This window comes from Equus asinus, chromosome 2 (genome assembly GCF_041296235.1).
Source record: "Equus asinus isolate D_3611 breed Donkey chromosome 2, EquAss-T2T_v2, whole genome shotgun sequence".
NCBI lineage: Eukaryota > Metazoa > Chordata > Mammalia > Perissodactyla > Equidae > Equus > Equus asinus.
Window position 1 is genome coordinate 190,096,417 of NC_091791.1, and position 19,128 is coordinate 190,115,544.

The window sequence follows — 19,128 nt, forward strand, 5'->3', positions numbered from 1 at the left end:
TCTCACCCCAACCCTAAACCGAGAGAGTGAGTCACAAACAGCACAGCCTTTGGGTAAGAATGGGAGATATTAGTACCACCCTTAAAACTCCAAAGACAGCAGTGCTGTTGTCCCCATGATGTCCTAATTTTACTCACTAGTCCACTCAATCAACAACCGGATGGATGCTGGCAGATGAGAGTGGACTACCGCAAATTCAACCAAGTAGAAGCCCCATGTGGATGCTTGGCTGGTTGTGGCATCTTTGCTAAAGCAGACTGATCCAACTTCAGGTCACGGTACCTGGCAATTGATCTAGCAAATGCTTTCTTGTGCATCTCTATCAAGAAGGAGCACCAGAAGCAGTTAACCACATGGGGCAAACAACAGTATACATCTACCATCCTGACCCAAGACTAAAATATTTTTTTCATCCTCAGCCATAACATAGTCTGAAAGGATCTGAACTTACTGGACATGATGTAGAATATTACATTGGTCCATTATATCAATAGCATACTATTAAGTGGACCAAATAAGCAAAAAGTAGCATGTACTTCAGAAGTCTTGGTAAGACACGTGGCTCAGAGAATGGAAAATAAATGCCATATCAGTGAAAATTTTAGGGGTCTAAGGCCTGAGTCAGTAATATGAGGACAATTCTTCTGAAGCAAAGCACAAATTATCACTGTCTCATATTGCTCAGGAATAAGAATGAAGCCCAATCCCTAAGAGGCCTCTTTGGATTCAGCAGGGAACATATCCCATGCTGGGAATACTACTCTGACATTTACCATGTGCGACAGAAGGATGTTGGGCTGGACTGGGGCCTGGGGCAGTCGAAGTCTCTACAGAACATACAGACTGCACTGAAGAAATCCTGCAGCTTGGGCCAAATAACCCTACACGCTCCATGATATAAGAAGTATCTTTGGTGGGAGAAGATACCAGGTGGAATATGGCAAGTCCCAGTAAGACAATCACAATGTAGGCACCTAAGGCTTTTGAGCAGGCCCATGCCATTTACAATGGAGAATTATAAATAATACAAAAAATAATCTATGATGTACTACTGGGCCTTGTTTAGGCAGAACCATAAGGTATTAAGAGACCATGTAGCCAAAAATATCCATTATAAGCTAGATTCTGTCAGCCAAGGCATATAAGATCAAGCAGGTCCTGTAGTAACGGGACATCTGGGACTGAACACAAGCAGACAGAGAACACACAAGTAAACTACACACAAAGGTGGTCCAGACCCCTACATCTACCCCATTGTGCTGACTCGTTATCTTCAACTCAGACTGCATGGGAAGTCCCTTATAATCACCAGGTCCAAGAATGGCCCACACATGGGTTGGCTCCACAGGTAACAAGCTAAAAAGGTACTGTCCCTGCCCTGCAGCCCTGCTAAGGAGTGACTTCAAGGAAAGCAATAAGGGGAAATCCACCCAATGGGCAGAGCTTCATGCACTTTGTGTGGAAAGAGAAGTGGCTGAGGTAAGAATATAGACAGAAAGAGACTCATTGGCAGCAGTGAATAGCTTAGCTGGCTGGTTGGTAGGAGGCCTGGAAAGAGAACTAACAGAAGTTTAGCAGCAATAACTCAAGGGAAGAGGCATGCAAATATGCCTACGGGAGTGGGCACGAAGCAGACACATCTTTGTCTATCACGTTACTGCCCCCAAGAAAGCATCCACCGTGAAAGAGGCATGTGGCCGACTATATTGTCTAAGAAGGCCACAACAACTTCTCCAGTCCCACAAGTCCTTCTTTCAATGTGAACTGACACTATTCCCATCAAGTAGTAGGATCTACAGTCGCTTCCTTTCACCCTGAGTGGACCTTTGTCCCTCAAACAACAGAGTATGGTAGAATTGATGCATGTGACTTCCAAGGCAAGAATCCATGAAAGCCCTTCTCCCATCCAAGGACACTTGCTCTTAGAATCCAGGCTCCTTGCGGTGAGAGAGCCCATATGGAGAGGTCACATGTAGGCATTTCACCTGCCAACCAGCTGAGGTCCCAGCTGACAGCTGGAATCAACTACCACACATGTGAGCAAAGATGCCTCCAGATGATTCCAGTCTCCAGATGTCAAGTCAGCCTCTGCCTTCAATCATCCCAGGTAAGGTCCCAGAAATTATAGGGCAAAGATAAGCCATCCTGACTGTCCCTTGTATGGATTCCTGGCCCACGGAATCCAGGAACATGATAAAATGGCTGTTTTATACCACTAAGTTAGGATGGCTTGTTACAGACCAATGGTAATTAGAGTAAAGCAATAAACAGCCAAACAGAGCGACTTGACTAGCTGACAGCAGTCAGCTTGCCATGAGCCACCTCAATGTTGGTTCAACAGGTACAAGAAGGAAGCAGCCCCAGTGCTGAGCAGCACAGGCTCCCATTTACCAAGGCTTCTCCAGCTACTGCTGCCGCTAAATGTCCAACCTACCAGAGAGCGGACCCTCACATCCACCATTCCTCACGGAGACTAACCAGCCATTTGGAGGTGACTGACGACACTGGATTCTGTTCACAAACGAAGGTGCAGAGAGCCATCTTGATTAGAATTGACACATATTCCGGGTACGGGTTTATCTTTCCTGCCTACAGGACCTCAGCATGCACCTCAATCCAAGGAATTTCAGAATACATGATCCAACCGAACAGGGTCCCTCATAACACGGCACTGGACAAAAGGATTTGCTGAAGAGCTAAAAAGGTATAGCAATGAGTATATGATCATAAAATCCACTGGTTTACCACATCATGCACACTCAACAGCTGCTGGCCTGACAGAGTGACAGACGGGTCTTTTGAAGGAGTAGCTGATACAACAGCTTAGAGACAATGCCAGACTGGATGAGGCACCACACCCCCAGGACATGGTATAACCTTTATTTCATGTCCATTATGTGGAGTCATGTCCCTTGTAAGTAGAATATACAAGTCCCAGAGCTCCATTTACCTTCACACCTAGTGACCCTCATGAGGAATCTGTGCTTCCAGTCCCCATAATTCTAGACTCTGTGTGGCTAAGATGGCCCGGGTCCCAGAGAGGAACACTGCCCCCAGGGACAAGAGCAAGAGTCTCAAACTCCTTTGACAGTCCCACCTAGCCACTGTAAGCTCCTTGTCCAAAAGACAAGCAGGCCAGGAAAGGACTTGCTCCTCAGGCTGGGATACTCCACCTGACTGTTAAGAGAAGGCGAGACCACCGTAAGGCAGGGTGAGGGGGGCAGCACACTTCTGGCACCAGGTGACCCACCTAAACATTGCCTGTGCTCCCCTACCAACCTGACAGCAAACTGACAGCAGCCGCAGCTGTGGAGGCAGCCTGATAAGGGCACGGTGACAGGGTCACCCCACCAGGTTCGCCATCTAGCCCAGCAGAGTTGCCAGCTGAGGGTAAGGGGGATCGAGAAGGGGTGGTAGGAGAGGAGGAGGAGGAGCGTGAGGCTGGTTCTGAGATCAGACGCAGCTGCAGGGGCTGAAGTCCATCCAAGCACTTCCTTCTTGTATGCTTCCTAAGAAAAGAGGGCTGCTCCCTGAGGACTGTTCCCAGACGGGAGGAACTCTCATAAGTAAATATGAACACCATAACGGGTGACTCTAAAGGTGGCAGGCATCGTCCAGCACCCTTCTGCATGGAGACATGCATTCCCCCCTCCTCTAGGAGTGTCACCCGCTGACTGCTCACAGGTGAGTTCCTCCCAGGACCTGCCTTCCACCAAAGGGAGCCACGGCTCCCAGAGACATACTGCCCACTCCCCAGGGGCAGCCCACACCCCATGACTGGTAGGAAAGTGGGTAAGAAGGACCTTCCCTCTATCTGGGACATCTCTGAAGGCCCACCCCAGCATCACAGTACTCCATCTCTGAGCTTAGGACTTTGCTGCAACTGAACCACAGTCCAACTTCTCCCTCTGCTCAATGCGGCCTCCCCCCAGGTATTGCTATAACCACCAGGTTATAAACCATCGCATGCGGATCTTCCTCTCAGTGCCCGTTTCCTGGGAAGCCAACCTCTAACATGTGGACACCTCATCCTGCCTTGATCCATCCTGCTTCCTGAGACCTGGGCCCAACTATTTCTCTGCAATACAATAAATCGATTCCAGCTGATTCTGGCTATTTCTAGGCCAATACTATGACCAGGCTAACTCACCTACTCCTCCCCACACAACCCCAACTCCAATCCCAAGAAGAGGACAACGGTATGTTGGAAGTTTGCTACGCTAATCTTCATTTATTCACTTTATCAATAACTTTCCATCTGTAGAAACGCTGAGTCTTTCAGTAATAATGAGAAAACCTCTACAATGTCACAATGATTGCTGGGAGGATGACAGCTATGTACAACGAATGAGAAGCAGTCAATAGTCAAGCCACCAGAAAATATTCTTAATTTTAGAATAAACTAAAAATATCTAGACTTTTAATTTTTGTCACAACTAAAGATATTTGAATGGCATTTTCATGTTCATAAGATATTTCATCCTTTATTTTGTTTAAGATTCTCTATTCTAGCTTTTTTAGACATGCAACTGAAGTATTAATATAATAGTCAATTAAAAGATAAGCCATCACATATAGATCCAGATCCACTTAAATCTTAGGTATATAATTTTATGCCTCGATCATTAAGACACTGTCCACCTTCATGCAAAACAGAGTATGCATCTACGGTATTACACAAAAACTGGAAGTAGGGAAAGGAATAAAAACAGGGCGTGGGGCTGGCCCCATGGCTGAGTGGTTAATTCCTCACGCTCCGCTTCGGCAGCCCAGGGTTTCACCCGTTCAGATCCTGGGTGCGGACATGGCACTGCTCGTCAGGCCATGCTGAGGTGGCATCCCACATAGCACAACCAGAGGCACTCACAACTAGAATATACAACTATATACTGGGGGGCTTTGGGGGGAAGAAGAAGAAGAAAAAAGGAAGAAGATTGGCAGCAGACGTTAGCTCAGGTGCCAGTCTTTAAAAAAAATAAAAACAGGGCGTACTATTTTCTGTAAGTACTCCAAATATAGCATTAAATGTGTGAGGTAGCAAAAACAAAAAAATCTATGATTAAACTCTTTTGAACTTTGACTTGACTCATCTTTTACTGTATTCCTTTACAAAGGCTTGCAGTTTAATTTGAGATTCTTAGATGACAAAATACATGATGGCCCACTCCATTCAACGATATGATCACAATTTTCAGTGTGTGGAAAGTTATATTCCACAAGTTTCAAGTATCTGGCTCAGGTATGAAGAAGTCACTGTTTAGAGAAAACTCCACAAAACCGATGTTCCTCCATGTTCTTAAAATAAAGAGGTCTGACTCTAAAATATAACAACACAGTTATACCGTAGAATTAGTGAATTCCCGGGTGTGAAGTGTGAAGATATAACGATCTCAGGGAATCTCTCCTGCAGCCAGACTGAATTAAGAGTTAAAGTTCTAAAAGCTCAATTGCCTTTGAAAATTTGGGGGGTGGTCACCGGTTAAAGAAAACATCAGCTGCTTAGCAATGCACAGCACTGCAGCCGGACATAATACCTTTTCTGTTCTCTCGTGAAATGGTTTCCTATCGAAGCCGTTTCTGCATCAATCACACAATAGCCAGAATGGTACAGCGTTACACTATACGACACAATAAGTGCATTCAAAACGCAGAGGAAAAAATGACTCTGATGGCAGCAAATGCTGTACTAAAAGCCTACAACAAATCACTAAACTGCCCTAATTTGTAAGCTTGCAGGTTTGAGGAACTCACGGGCAGCTGAGAGAGGGCAGAACTTGCGATCCACTGTCCTGTGGAGAACAACAAGATTTTAGAGAAAAGAAACCCACTGACAGAGTCTCCTCAATTAACTCTGTGCAAAAAATGCTCAAGCAATACCCAGAGGGAATGCAAGGCAAAAATCAGGCCAAATATGACATTTAACTATCAATCTTACCAAGGCCAGTGATTGCTAATCAGCCCAGGGGAAAATACAGTAGTACACTTGACAGTGGGTATTTTTTATAAGCACGTGCCTACTGTTTTACATGGAGGGAGAGAACGACTCCTGCAGAATATTTAGGAGAGCCAGGTCTTCAGTTTTACAGGTCACTAATTATGAATAAGCTTAAAATATCCTATCATTCCAAAAATAAATTATACCAGAGAGAGCCGTCAGTACGGACATTTCAATTCTAACAAGAAAAAAAATTATAAATCATATCTTTCTCTTCCAAGAAAGAAAACGGTGTGATATAAAGTGCTGACATTAGCTACCTATATATATTTCTCAGGCAAAAAGCTAGAACTTACCACCCAATTTACAGTTCAAATATATACTGTTTGAGGTAACTTTCATATATGCACACATGAGCTAGCTAACTTCCATGTTTTAATCAATCAGTAAACACACACATACATGAATATAATTTAATAATACCTATAAGAATATATACAAATATTTATTTTTACATACACTTCACATCTGATTCCAAATTCAGCCATCACTAACAGCACGGTAGTTATCTAAAACGTTATGAGTTCAAGATTTCTCACCTATCGCGTTCAAAGATTAGAGTATGGCATAATGTGTATAGAACTCTAAGTACGAGGTGTGGCATATAGTAGGCACTTGATAAATGGCACTGATTTATACAAAAATTACTATATCCTATGTCTGATTATTTCTTAGTAACAGATGGAAAAAAGAAGGCGGATAATCCAAGTTACTTGAATTTGGCTTAAGGATGTATTTTAGTACCCACACTTGAATACAGACATGTCAGATGCTCTAAAAGCTCACCCACAAAAGAGAAAAGACCACCATAAAGACTCGGCTAACAGGGCAGGAGGGGTGGTCTTCTGAGCATACACGCAACGCTGGGCTTCAAGCGCACCCATCACTGTCAGGCAGGGAAAATGAACTGCATGTGCACTGCTGTCATGCATCTAAGGGACATCTCTCTTCCGTCAATTGCAAAACATAGAAGAAAAGAGAAGTAATGTGAGTTTCTGAAGATAATGCTGTAAACTAGTGAACGATACGAACATGAAGGTATTGCAAAAGATATGGTAAAACAAAACGAATGTCAGGTGAGAGACTGCACGCCCTGCTGTCAACATGGAATCAGAGTCAGCTCTGCAAGGGAAGCAGGCAGGCCAGCAACTCCTCAGCTGACTCCGAAGTTCAGCTGGTACTCCATCAGACCCCGTCTGTGAGCACACACAGACAGACACAGACACACAGACACACACACACACACACACACTCAAAGACAGGGTCAATATGTGAACATGTAGCTCTAGAGTATATACATACAGACTCTATACACAAATATATATTTGTAGTGTGTGTGTGTATATATATATATAGAGAGAGAGAGATACCTCCAGATATTTTCTTCAGCTTTTCTCTGAAATCAGAGAGGTGGTTAAGCACAAGGTGTCAAAGGGACGACTGCTTTGCATAAGTAAACCTGGAGAGTTAAGGCGTTAACCAGGGAGTTTTCAATGATGATAGAAAACTAAAAACTTAAATGCTTTTTGAAATATTAACCAAAATCATACAGTAAATATCATACAGTCCGACAGTAAAATCCCAGAATCACAGTGAGCAGGAAGAAGGCCACCTTGAACCCCGGCTGCTGCCACTGGAGGAGGGTTGTTCTGAGGCCCAGGGAATAATCAGAGAATACGAGATAGCCTCTGAGTGAAAAGGCTGCAGCCCCCGGAGAGTTATTCTCGTCTTGGGTAAAGAACGGGAAGCTTCTAAACCCCGATCTTCACAGTGATGATGTCATCACGCAGCTTACAACATTGCAGGGAAGGGTCCTAACGGAAGACAGCTGCGCCTCCTTAGACCACTATACCTCAACGAATCTACACGCGACAAAGTAAGAACAAAATTAGCCAAAGATGGACCTTTCATTAATTGTGGTCTAGGACTGGAAACTTTAAAATTAATGTAGCAGGTCTGCACAAGGCAAGGGTCCAGGTGGGCAGTCCAGTGTGGAACACGAACCAAATGAAAAATGTGAGTGAATACAAGAACGAGGGAAGAAGCATAATAATGGTGCAGAGTAAGCCACGAAAAGCAAGGAACAAGTGCAAGACCAGGACAAAAATATTAACTACACCACTTCTTGAGAATAACTTCACCAATTCTGAGACACTGAGGGAAGACTGACAACTGCAAAACTACAGGGCAGGGAGATGTGGGCATGGTACAGAGTCCGCTGTGTGTATATGCTTACGGTGACCTGCCGAGCGAAGTCACTATTGTTCCTTCCACATAAGGGGGAAACCTACTCTCAACTAATAATTTTGTTGTCTGTTTAAAGCCTCGGTAAAGATGACCTTTTGGTTTGGTTACCTGACCAATATTCCCAACCAACATCTAGCTAATATTCTGAGACTCAGAAGACCAGCCTCATTCACTTCTTCCATCGAGCTAATTATATGAATAGGGATTATTGATGTGAACTACTTTTCGCCCTCAAAAGTAGAAAGTAAGTGTTTGACAAGAATAATTAAAATGCATTATGTATAAAAATGCTTTCTTACATACGTAGCTGTTGCAGTTTAATACTGAATATAGTCCAAGCCTTTTCAGTTAATTCTAAAGATTTTTTTAAATGATAGGAGGAGTAGGTGGGAAACAGCAATTTTGGTCAGTTTTGGGTCAAAATCAGATGTTACACGATAAATTTGTACAGCCCCATTTAATGACTTACCCTCATTATCTCTGTTTTTATTTTTAAATTATCAAATATTTGTATTCTTGTAAATATATGCCTAATTTTTTCCATTTGGATGGATTATTTTTATTTATTTCTATTTTTCAGTTAGTCTTGAAATGGCAAGATATAAAGAATATACTTGCTCCTTGATATAAAAACAAGTCTTACAGATATACTTGACCACACACATATATAAATATACTCATGACCATTAGCTGTAGGCTACACTAATATTCTTTGGAGCTCTTAAATGAGGGGGCTACCAGCTCCCACCGCCACCCCCACCATTAAGCAGCAGAAGGAGAAACTCCAGGGTTATGTGGATTGAGAAAAGGAGGCTGCCTGAGGAGCAAGACTGACCATATGTGCATACAAGATGTAATATCAGATGACATTTTCATGCACGTATTAATATCACATATATTGTTTAAAATATGCCACAAGTTGTTTTCAGCTAGATATATGCACTGGAATATTTTTTTTCAAGAAAAAAATTACTCACTCTCTGTTACTTCCTCACCCCTTACTCTGTTCCAAGACCCCGATGGCAGTCCTAATATGAGGTCCAACTGCTAGAGCATTTGAGGGAGCCTTGTTAAGAAGACAGAGGAAACTCTGCATGCACTCTCCCCCTATCCCGGATATAAAAATGCAACCATACTTTTCATTCTTGCTGTTATTTGCATTTCCTCTATTTTATTTAGGGTTTTATTTAGGGTTTATTAGATGCAGAAACTGAGGAAGAGAGGGATGATGATTTTTGCCTGTGCTCAGACAGCAAAGCAGCCGCTGAACAAGAAAAAAGACCAAGTTTCCCAACAGTTTTCAACTGCATCCTGCTGCCTTGCACAAAAATAAAAAACAAGAGGGAAAGCACATAGCTCTCTCTTGATAAGGGCAGGGCACTCATCTCAGCAGCTGTCCATGTGTAAAGAACAACATGACGCTTTAAGTCATTGTGGACCCACAGTCCGCTGCTTCCAGGTAGTAGGCACTCTAAAAATGCTTTGAAAAGTCTTTGACTTTAACTCCAAAAGGAGCTGCTACGTAGCTTCAAAGCTTCTCAAGTTTGCCTAAAATTGCGGAGGGCTCAGCATCCCACAGGAACTTTAGAGATAACTCTCTCATCTTCTGATGAGCAGGTCAGGGGGCTTCAAACTGAACACACACAAAACCAGAATCTTGGTGGACACAGATGTCTGAGCAAGCTTGAGAGCATCATACAGTAACATTTATACTCCACAGACCTACACTTGTGGGGGATGGCACAGGCTAAAAGACAGATACATCTTTCCAGTCAGGGTACCTTTTGGAGAAATTGCTTAGGCTTTGCTGGTCACACATACCAGGGCTATTTTTCTCTCTGCACCACTACTCCTACAACTGGGATCTATGCTGTAACGACATCTTTCCGCCCTCTCTGCCTATGTCATGCCAACCCACTTTCAGGGCTCCATGATGAACCAGCTTCCTCAAGTTTCCTCCAACCATGACACCAACTGCAATCGCTCTCTCTTCTCTAGGCACAAACATTTGCTTGTTTCTCATAGCCTCATTTTGTTTGTCTTTCTATTTGGCTTTATCTCCTCGATTAACCTGTAAACTCTTTGAATTCACAGCCCCAACTCCATAGCTACATGTGTTATGCACATCAACTGTACATTAACTTGTTGACTAGAGTAACCAGAACTTACACTAAACCTGCCCGGAATCTGTGCAGAACTCCCACCTAGTCACAATTTCTGAGACACCACATATTTCCCTCAGATTTTTCTATCCTTCTCAGGATACTCATGAGAGCCTCGGCCTCTTTGCAGGAAGTCCACCTGAGGCAAGGCAAGGACCCAATGCACAGAGTCCCTGGAAGTAGCAGAGAGAATGCCCTGATGCTGAGCCTGTGCCCGCCTCGCTTAGGTACCCGAGTCCCACAACTAATTAGCAGGAAGGATCGCCCGGCCCAGGGGGACCACAGGCTCTATTTAAGAGTTCCTATGTCCCCACATCTTTCCCTGTCAGGAGGCCAGAGAAATCTCCCTGAAGATGTCCTTCTGTCAAACAGCAGACACTTTCCTTTCTTTTGACACACATGAACAAAGTTCTAATTACTTCCAAAAAAAATTATTTTGCTGTTATGCCATTACTGAAAGGGCAGTTACATTTTCCTAAAAGCCTCTGCAGGCTAGCATCTTATTTCCTGCACACCTCTTTGAGATCTCAGTTGCCTTCTGTGCTGTCCTGTAGGACTCTGGGAGGCCTCGCTACGAACCCACCCTTCCTCCTCCAGACAGACAAGTTTCCCTTTCCACAAAGTCACTCCATTTTTTTATCCCATCCATTCTCCTTACAACAAAAGAAGACAAGAAATAGGCTGCTTGCAGATACGGTAACATGTCACATCCTTGACCCCATCTGTCAACCACACAGAGGCCTTAGGGTAGCTTCGACTGGGAAGAGCAAGAAAATGATGTCTCCTATTCTTATGCAAAGTTGTGGAGGCAGCATACTACAAGACAGAAAGAATAAGTTACCTCATAATTTCTAATACCTTTGACCCTACCATCATCTGTCTCTAACCAATAAATTTATTGCAAATGTGTAATAGCCAAAAAGATATCTTCCTAAGATTTGCAATCCTCTTCTGTGATTGTAAACTCCTGGGGAATGTATGATTTGGATTATGAAATGGAAATCATCCTTCTCACTGAATTCAATCAATGACATCAACAGGAAATGAAATAACATGTTTTAAAACACAAGATTAGGAATGACACAGTTATCTGGGAAGATTAGTAAGAAACCAATATAAAAAGAGCTTACCTGGGAACAGCGCAAAGCAGTATAGTTAAGAAAGAAAACAGAATTGTACTGATACAAAATGGAAAACAACGTGCATGCCCCAATAATGGAGCATGAGGGACTTTAGTAACTTGACAAAAAATATCCACCCAACGAACGTGCCTGGACTCTGGAAAAAAGAGCTGTGACATTTCTTTCTGTAAAGAAACCCCACAGTCAGTGTAGGACCACCATCTCACCAGCACAATGGAAAGCCTTTGCCTTAAATTAGTGGGATGATTTAATGACGTCTTAGAGTCTCTTCTCACCTACAACTTTATGATTCGATATGGTGAAAAATTTATTAATTTGACTTGAAAATAAAAATAGGATACAGTTTTCTATGAATGCAATCACTTATTCAGTCCGCTCTAAGTAATATATCTACATTGACAGTCAGTGAAGCAAAGAAATGAAATTTCATGTTGCGGGACTATTCAGTTAATGGCAATTATAGTGAAGCTTAAAACGTTCACCCTATTCATACTTGACGTGCATTCACATAATATTTTGCTTGTCCTTCCAAAAGAGCCAAAAAGGAGAGTAAGATCGTCCCCAATCTAACTGCGAGCTGACAGCACACACTCCAGGTTAACTACAGCTGCCGAAGAGCACCAGCCCTGGAGCTCAGCTCCAGGAGGACAGGGTCTATCTGGCTCTTTATCTTTGCCTTTGTGGGCTGCAAGCCTTGAGCCTAGCTCTTACAAGACTCTTCCCAAAGCATGAGGACAGAGAACGTGAGTGATGAATCACCTCTGTAGGTGGAAAGTGACCAAGACCAGGGTTCCCAATACTGTCTTAATATGACAAGAACTGGACCCATAAGGCTCATGCTGTAGTCACATCAACAAGTGCCCTACACCAATCACATCAAAACAGTAAGTTTTAAAAGAATACAGAGCATACTTTTGCAGAAAAGTTTGCTCGTACCCTGCTTCTCAAAAAAGGTTTACGGTGGTTCCCCTTATAAAATAAAAACTAAAATAATTTTACCAATATCAATAAGGAGAATCAGAACCAGAGACAGTAAAATTAAGTCAAGAAATCAAGATCATGAAAAAATGCCTTCCTCGTATTTCTTTCGTGACATCTATTCACCAGCACTGCCTGCTCTTTAAACTTCTACTTCTAACTCTTAATTGTCTGAACCCTGGCACCCTCGCCGACTTACTCTCTAGAAAATGAGTTCTTAGACTTGATGTACAACCTGCTCAATCTAAACTAATGAATAGTCGGCCTAGGGGCTTCCCCAAGGACATACAGGACATGAGCAAGTAAACTGCATAGAAGAATCTGCCCATTTTGCATGCAAATTCTCAGTAATATGACCAGCAAGGACAAACTTGAATGGATAAAAATAACCCCAAGATATAAGGGCAGCCCACTTTTCCTTGTGACGGTGGCCAGTGTGGTGATGATATGAGTCCGTACGTGCATGTAGGGTCAGTGGGGTGAGGCAGGGGAAAAGAGGTTACAGCTGGTTGTATGTGAGAGAGCTTCAGACAGATTTTTTCCCAGCAACATTTATTAAAGTCATCTCCTCCTCTCCTCCACAGGCTGAAACCCTAAGCATTTAATCAGTCAAAAGCAGTATGTGACCACAGGGTCTCTCCAAACTCAAACTGGACAAAAACCACAATTCAACATACCTTGGGATAACTTTGCCATGAAAATAACCACATCCTAGAACTGGCTTTAATGCTCACCTTCCATAGCATCCTTATCCATTTGGGTCAATCCGTCCATCTGGATTCAACCCACTGAGAGTCTGAAATATCTTCCAGATCCTTCCTGTCCAGCTTATCTCAAGGTTCTCAATTCCACCAAGTCTTTTCTATCCAACTACTCCCTGGGGTGTCATTCTTAAATTGGATGAGATTAATTGATATTACTTGAACTGAGTGAATAGAGCTTGCTAATTTGTCATACACATGTGTTTGATAAACTTACTCTATTTATTGTTTCCAGCGCATCCTGGAAGCTATTTACGGACAGTGCACTACGTCACGAGACCAAGTTATTATTTGATTTGGCTCCCACTAAAAACTGTTCAGACATGGACAGACATTTTGCTCTTCATTTGTGGTGGCGATTCGTCCTGTGCTAATGAAGTTACAATCTTTTATTAGCCTCCCTGGAAACTAAGGGTGTGACGAGCCAGAAGTAAAAATATAGTGTGCAGCAATGGAGCAGTTTTTCCTTTTTTAGCAAGACAACTGAGAAGTTTACAGGAGATGTGCATCTCAATTTTATGTCATTATCAACAGGATCTCTAAAAACACAGTTTAACAGCCCAAATAGTTTACTGCCACAGAAGGACTTATAGAGAAAATCTTCAGAAGTAGCACCATGCTTTGGATCACTCAGCTCCAGGAAGTCCAGAAAGTATACACGGAGGTGGGCTTCACACAACAACCTCTGATGCTATGTGTAACCGGTTAAGATAAACCTAATGCAACGGGAGTTCAAGGACGTGAATAACGCCCAAATGGATACCAGTTCCTTGTTCATTTAATGACCCTTTGGTTTTTCAGTGATGTTTAATTAAGTAGGAAGAAAATTAAAACTTTGAAATTCTGAGAGTATTTCGAGGAAAAAGATTGAGTACAAATAACTTCTTAAAATCGAGAAGGGAGAGGGGCTGGCCCCGTGGCCGAGTGGTTAAGTTCGCGCGCTCCGCTGCAGGCGGCCCAGTGTTTCGTCGGTTCGAATCCTGGGCGCGGACATGGCACTGCTTGTCGGACCACGCTGAGGCAGCGTCCCACATGCCACAACTAGAGGAACCCACAACGAAGAATACACAACTATGTACCGGGGGGCTACACAACTATGTACCGGGGGGCTTTGGGGAGAAAAAGGAAAAAATAAAATCTTTAAAAAAAAAAAAAAATCGAGAAGGGAGAATCCATAAGTTAAGAAAATGGATTTTAAAAAACACACCAAATGGACACTATCCATCAAAATAGTTAAAATGGATGTCTTAGAAAGTCCACATGATCTTTTTTTGATGCTGCTCTATTATAAAGAATTTGTTTTGCAACATTTCTTTCAGAAGTGTTTTCAGATAATTTATATTACTGTACTGCTATCTCTGATACGACATATATAAGGAACATACAGGAAAAATGCCATGTTTTTAAAAGACTTTTTTGAATGTCATCAGAATTACTGGCAGAGAGTAAACAGGCAGGCACAAATTAAAAGATAATCTCTCTTACCCAACAGCCCCCCACACACGAATCTCAGCTCCTGGGCAGTCAGTCTGCCAAGCATATTCCACATACATGAGAATAAGTTCCAGGTCTATAGCAGAAACTTTTACACTTAAGTACGGAGCCTGGGGGCCAAGCTGACTGAGCACAATAGTAACTCAAGAACACAATCCATGCAGTAAACAAATGTTACCAATTCACTAGAGAGAAGATCTGATTCAAGGTCGGGGTTTTCCAGCCATGAAGTGGAAGACTGAAGGGACTGACTAGCCATTTCAAAGAAAAAAGGTTACTACGATATATTTCTAAACCTCGTAAATAATTTTAGGCTACAATGAAGTGATTTCGCCTGAGTTGCCTATAAAATAATTTTTATCTCATCTTGGACCTAGTTACTACAACATAGTATTAAGAACTAATACTCTGTGCAGTATGAATGGTTTTACATCTGGCGAATATAGACAAGTAAAGGTACACAGTAAAGTTCCTATCTAGGCCTCTGAAGTCTCTGTTTATAATTGCCCTGCTTTTTAAAATTAATCATTTTCAAGTTTCTTCATGTAAAATGTTCAAAACACACTTTATAACATCACACTAACTCATATGTCTACGTCCTTTACAATTGATTGACCTTTTATAACTAAATAGAAATGAACTGTTGTCTTCTTCATGAATGCTTCCACAAATAAAAATAAAACTACTTTAGGTGAAGAAGGGTCACGATTTACGCAGTCAGGGCAATGAATCACAAAGTCTCTATCACTGCCTCTCCGACCTCAGTGTGCAGCAGAATCGTCACCTGCGGTGAGGAACGCAGATGGTGGGTCCCACACGATGAATTTCTCATTCAGAAATTCTGGGAGGGGCCCAAGATTCTGCATTTCTAACAAGTTCCCAGGAGATGCTGACGCGGAAGGTGAGGGGTTCCCTTTGAGAATCTAACTTCTGGGATACATAAGACATATCTGAAAAGTAATATATAAATATATTTTTTACACCCACCTCAGAGCTGTGACATTCATAACGAGCAGGGATGCTGATTAATTTTCAAAGCTGATTCTATTCCTAGCTAAGTGACTAATAACCACATCAATATTAAAACAAAACAACCTAAGACCACCACCTTCATCAGCTCAGGAGCAGAACTGACTCCTCCTTCAGGCGTAAGCAACAAGGACACAAGATTAGTGTAATGCAATGCTTTCCTACCTGTCTCCACGCACAGATCTTACCCTTTTCCACCGCCCAACAAGAGACTTACAGGGACAAATAATCTGAATGACAAAAGTGACAGGGAAATGGACTTCAGACAGTTTGAGCAACATCTCCTCCCCCCCATCTTTCTCACTTCTCATTATCCCCCTCCACACACACACACACACACACACACACACACACACAATGAAAAAAAAAACACACACTTCCTTTAGCTAGGATGATCTGAACCAATAGAAGTGAAATAAAGACGTGGACCCGGGATAAGAGGAATTAAGACTCTCCCGCACTAGGCAGGGAACAGCTCCTTGGAAAGGCTCATCTCCAGCATTCCTCCATCCCTAGCACCAGGCCACTGTCAGCTGCTCAAGGACACCAGAGTCCAGCAGAAGCCAAAAGAGCACCAAATGAATTTCTGCTCTCCTCAAGGCCCCCCTTCTGCTATCAGCCAAGCAGTAAGATCTGCCTGGTCTCAGCATCTCCCTCATACACCCACCACCACCACCACCACCACTGCCACCACCATCACCAAGCAAGCTCTCTTTCATCTGGGAAACGGGGAGTGGAGAGGGAAATTAAGATGCTTAGAGGTGGGAGGGAGTGAAGACTTCCTGGAGGAACTCAGTAGGCAACTAAGAAGACAGGAAAGGGGACAGCAGATGGATCGCAGGAGAGGCCAGAGCTCGGTGCTCTGGACCCCCTCCCTCCCCGCCACCCCCAGCACTGCTCAGCCCTGGACAGAACACCGTGGAGAGAGTAAAGGCTGAGTCGGATCTCCTCGCTAGGTTCCCCAACACCCTCCCCCTGCGCGCCCCACGGTGCCAGAGAGTTTGAGGACTCAAGGTCCCCTTGCACCCGCGCCTGCCCCGCAGTCAGTTCTCGGGTTTGCAGAGAAAGCTCCGACACTTCCACAAACACTGACGCCCTTCGCGCGGGGCAGCCGTGGACCCAGCATTGCAGCATCGGGGTCCGTCCCTCCGAGCGAGACCAAAAGGCAGTGGCTGCATCTCCAGCACACGGTCCCTGGATGTCGGCCCTCGGGGCGCTGGGGGCCAGTCTGGGCCTGCTGTCCCCTCAAGGGCTGTTCTCCTAACCTCCCCACCATACCTCGAGAACACAAAAGTTATTTTTCCCTTGCAGCACCGCCTGCTTGTCCCAGGAGAAGACGCACATTCAGCCAGAGCCTGGGTGCGCGTGAGTGCATCTTTCAGTCCCGAAAGCCAAGGGTGCCAACTGCTGACAGTCAAAGGAACCTGGATTCGCTCTTGAGGACTCAAAAACCTCCCAATTAGCGAGCTCGTCCTTCTCTGGCCCTAACCCGCCCAGACCTGGGTTCTCCGGAGAACCGAGATCGTGTTCCTGTTGCAGCGAGCTGGTGTCCTGCCCCGGAGCCGGGACGCGCGGACTTGGCCGTCCGTTCATTCATGCATTTGCTCATCCATTCACATAAACACGTCCCTTAATTGTGTCTGGCACGGAGAATCTCGCCTGCTATTTTCCCCTCCCCAAGTCAGTGCTCATGGCAACGGCTGGTGCAGAACGCAACTCAACTGTCACCCCACTTCCTGAGCCGGAAAATCAAGTCATGTAGGCATTGACAAAAAAAAGGAAAAGGTGGAGAGGAGGAGGAGGCGGGGGGCGGAGAACGATGGGGAGCTCACTGGGGTCACATTCGAAGCTTCCCTTCGGGGGAAACCGCGGCACCGACAACGCGGCGTGCCAGGAACCAAATCATTATTCAATCACAGCCTGCTGGAGCTCGGTCCCTGGCGGGGATGAACCAAGCGCAAAGCCACCGGTTCGCGCGAGTGCGATGCTGCCGGCTCGCCCCAACTCCGAGCCCGAGCCGAGGCGCCGGGAGAGCGGCTCGCAGCCCAATCCGCAGCGCGCTCGCCGCCTCCTTATCGCTCCCAATAACGTGATCAAGTGTAAATCAAATGCCACGCCGGGAGGGGCCCGGGACGGCGTGAGTCGTGCCTTTCCGCTCACCGCCCCTCTCGCCTAAGAACCACAAGGTCACGATAGCGTCGCGATTCCACTCACCGTACACTCCTTGGCCGGAGATCCCCTCCAGGAGGACTGTCAGCAGCCACACGAGCCCGTACACTAAATCCATCTTCACGTGAACATGAACATATCCAGCCCGGGGGGGGACGCAGCGGGACCTTCCCGAGGCCGGCGGCCGGCGGCGCGCGCTCCACTCGCGCCCGGGCCGAGCGCAGGTGCCCGGGCGCCGCTCGCCCAGGAAGGCAGCGCGGTCCGTCCGTGCCTGTCCGGCGGCGGCCGGGAGCGGAGCGCAGGAGCCCCGCACACCCCACACTCATGCACACACACGCACACACACTCACACGCACGCCGCACTCACCCCGGGCGCCTGGGGAAATCGCAGACACCGGGGAGGGGCAGGGGGCGTGCGGGAAGGGAGCGGAGGGCGGCGGGCTCGCGGCTCCGCAGCGGCGGCGCGCTGGGCGGGCGGCTGGCGGCGGGCGCGGCGAGGGGCCGGGGGCCGGGCGCTGCGAGCCTGGCGCGGGCGGCCGGGGGCAGGAAGTGGCCTCGACGCGGGCGCGAGCAGGGCTGCCTGGCCGGGCTTCGCCTTTACAAAGTAAGTCGCGAGGGTCCGCGCAGCAGCGTCAGGCGGCGGCGGCGGCCCGCGCGCCCGCAGTCCGGAGCCCCCGGCCCGGCGGTCTTGCCGTCCCCCATTCCATCAGTTGCCATTGCAACGCCAATCCCGTTACACGACACAGGCTCGCAGCGCCGAGCGGGGAGAGGAGGCAGAGGAGGAGGAGGAAGAGGAGCGGCCCGGGGGACGGGGGTGGGGAGAGGCAAGGGAGGAGGGAAGGAGGAGCAGAGGACCGCCAGGGAGCGGAGTGCGCGTCGGCAGCTCCCGGGCTCCAGCCGCCGCCGCCGCCGCCGTTCTCCAAAGGAGCCTCAGCGCGCTGCCAGCGCGAGGGGCCCGGCCGCCGCGGCGATCCCGGGGCCGCAGCCGAGGCCAGCAGCGCCGCGTGCCAGACGAGGAGCCGGCCCGGCAGAGCCGGGGTCCGCACGCGTCCCCGCGCGCCCCGCACCGCGCGCGTCCTCCGGCTCCGCGCCGCCCCCGCCAGGTGGAGGGTGGGGGCGCTCGGCCGGCGGGGGTTCGGGGGAGGGCGCCG

General features: G+C 46.1%; 1 protein-coding gene across 1 annotated transcript in view; it reads right to left on the reverse strand.

Moving 5' to 3' along the window:
• Window positions 1–18,438, reverse strand: part of MDGA2 (MAM domain containing glycosylphosphatidylinositol anchor 2) — a 780,771-nt gene extending 762,333 nt beyond the window's left edge. Inside the window, 2 exon segments of the mRNA XM_044765576.2 lie at window positions 18,023–18,131; window positions 18,133–18,438. Coding sequence (XP_044621511.1) covers window positions 18,023–18,131; window positions 18,133–18,303 — 280 coding nt within the window. The 5' untranslated portion in view covers window positions 18,304–18,438.
• Window positions 18,439–19,128: the final 690 nt, after the last annotated feature.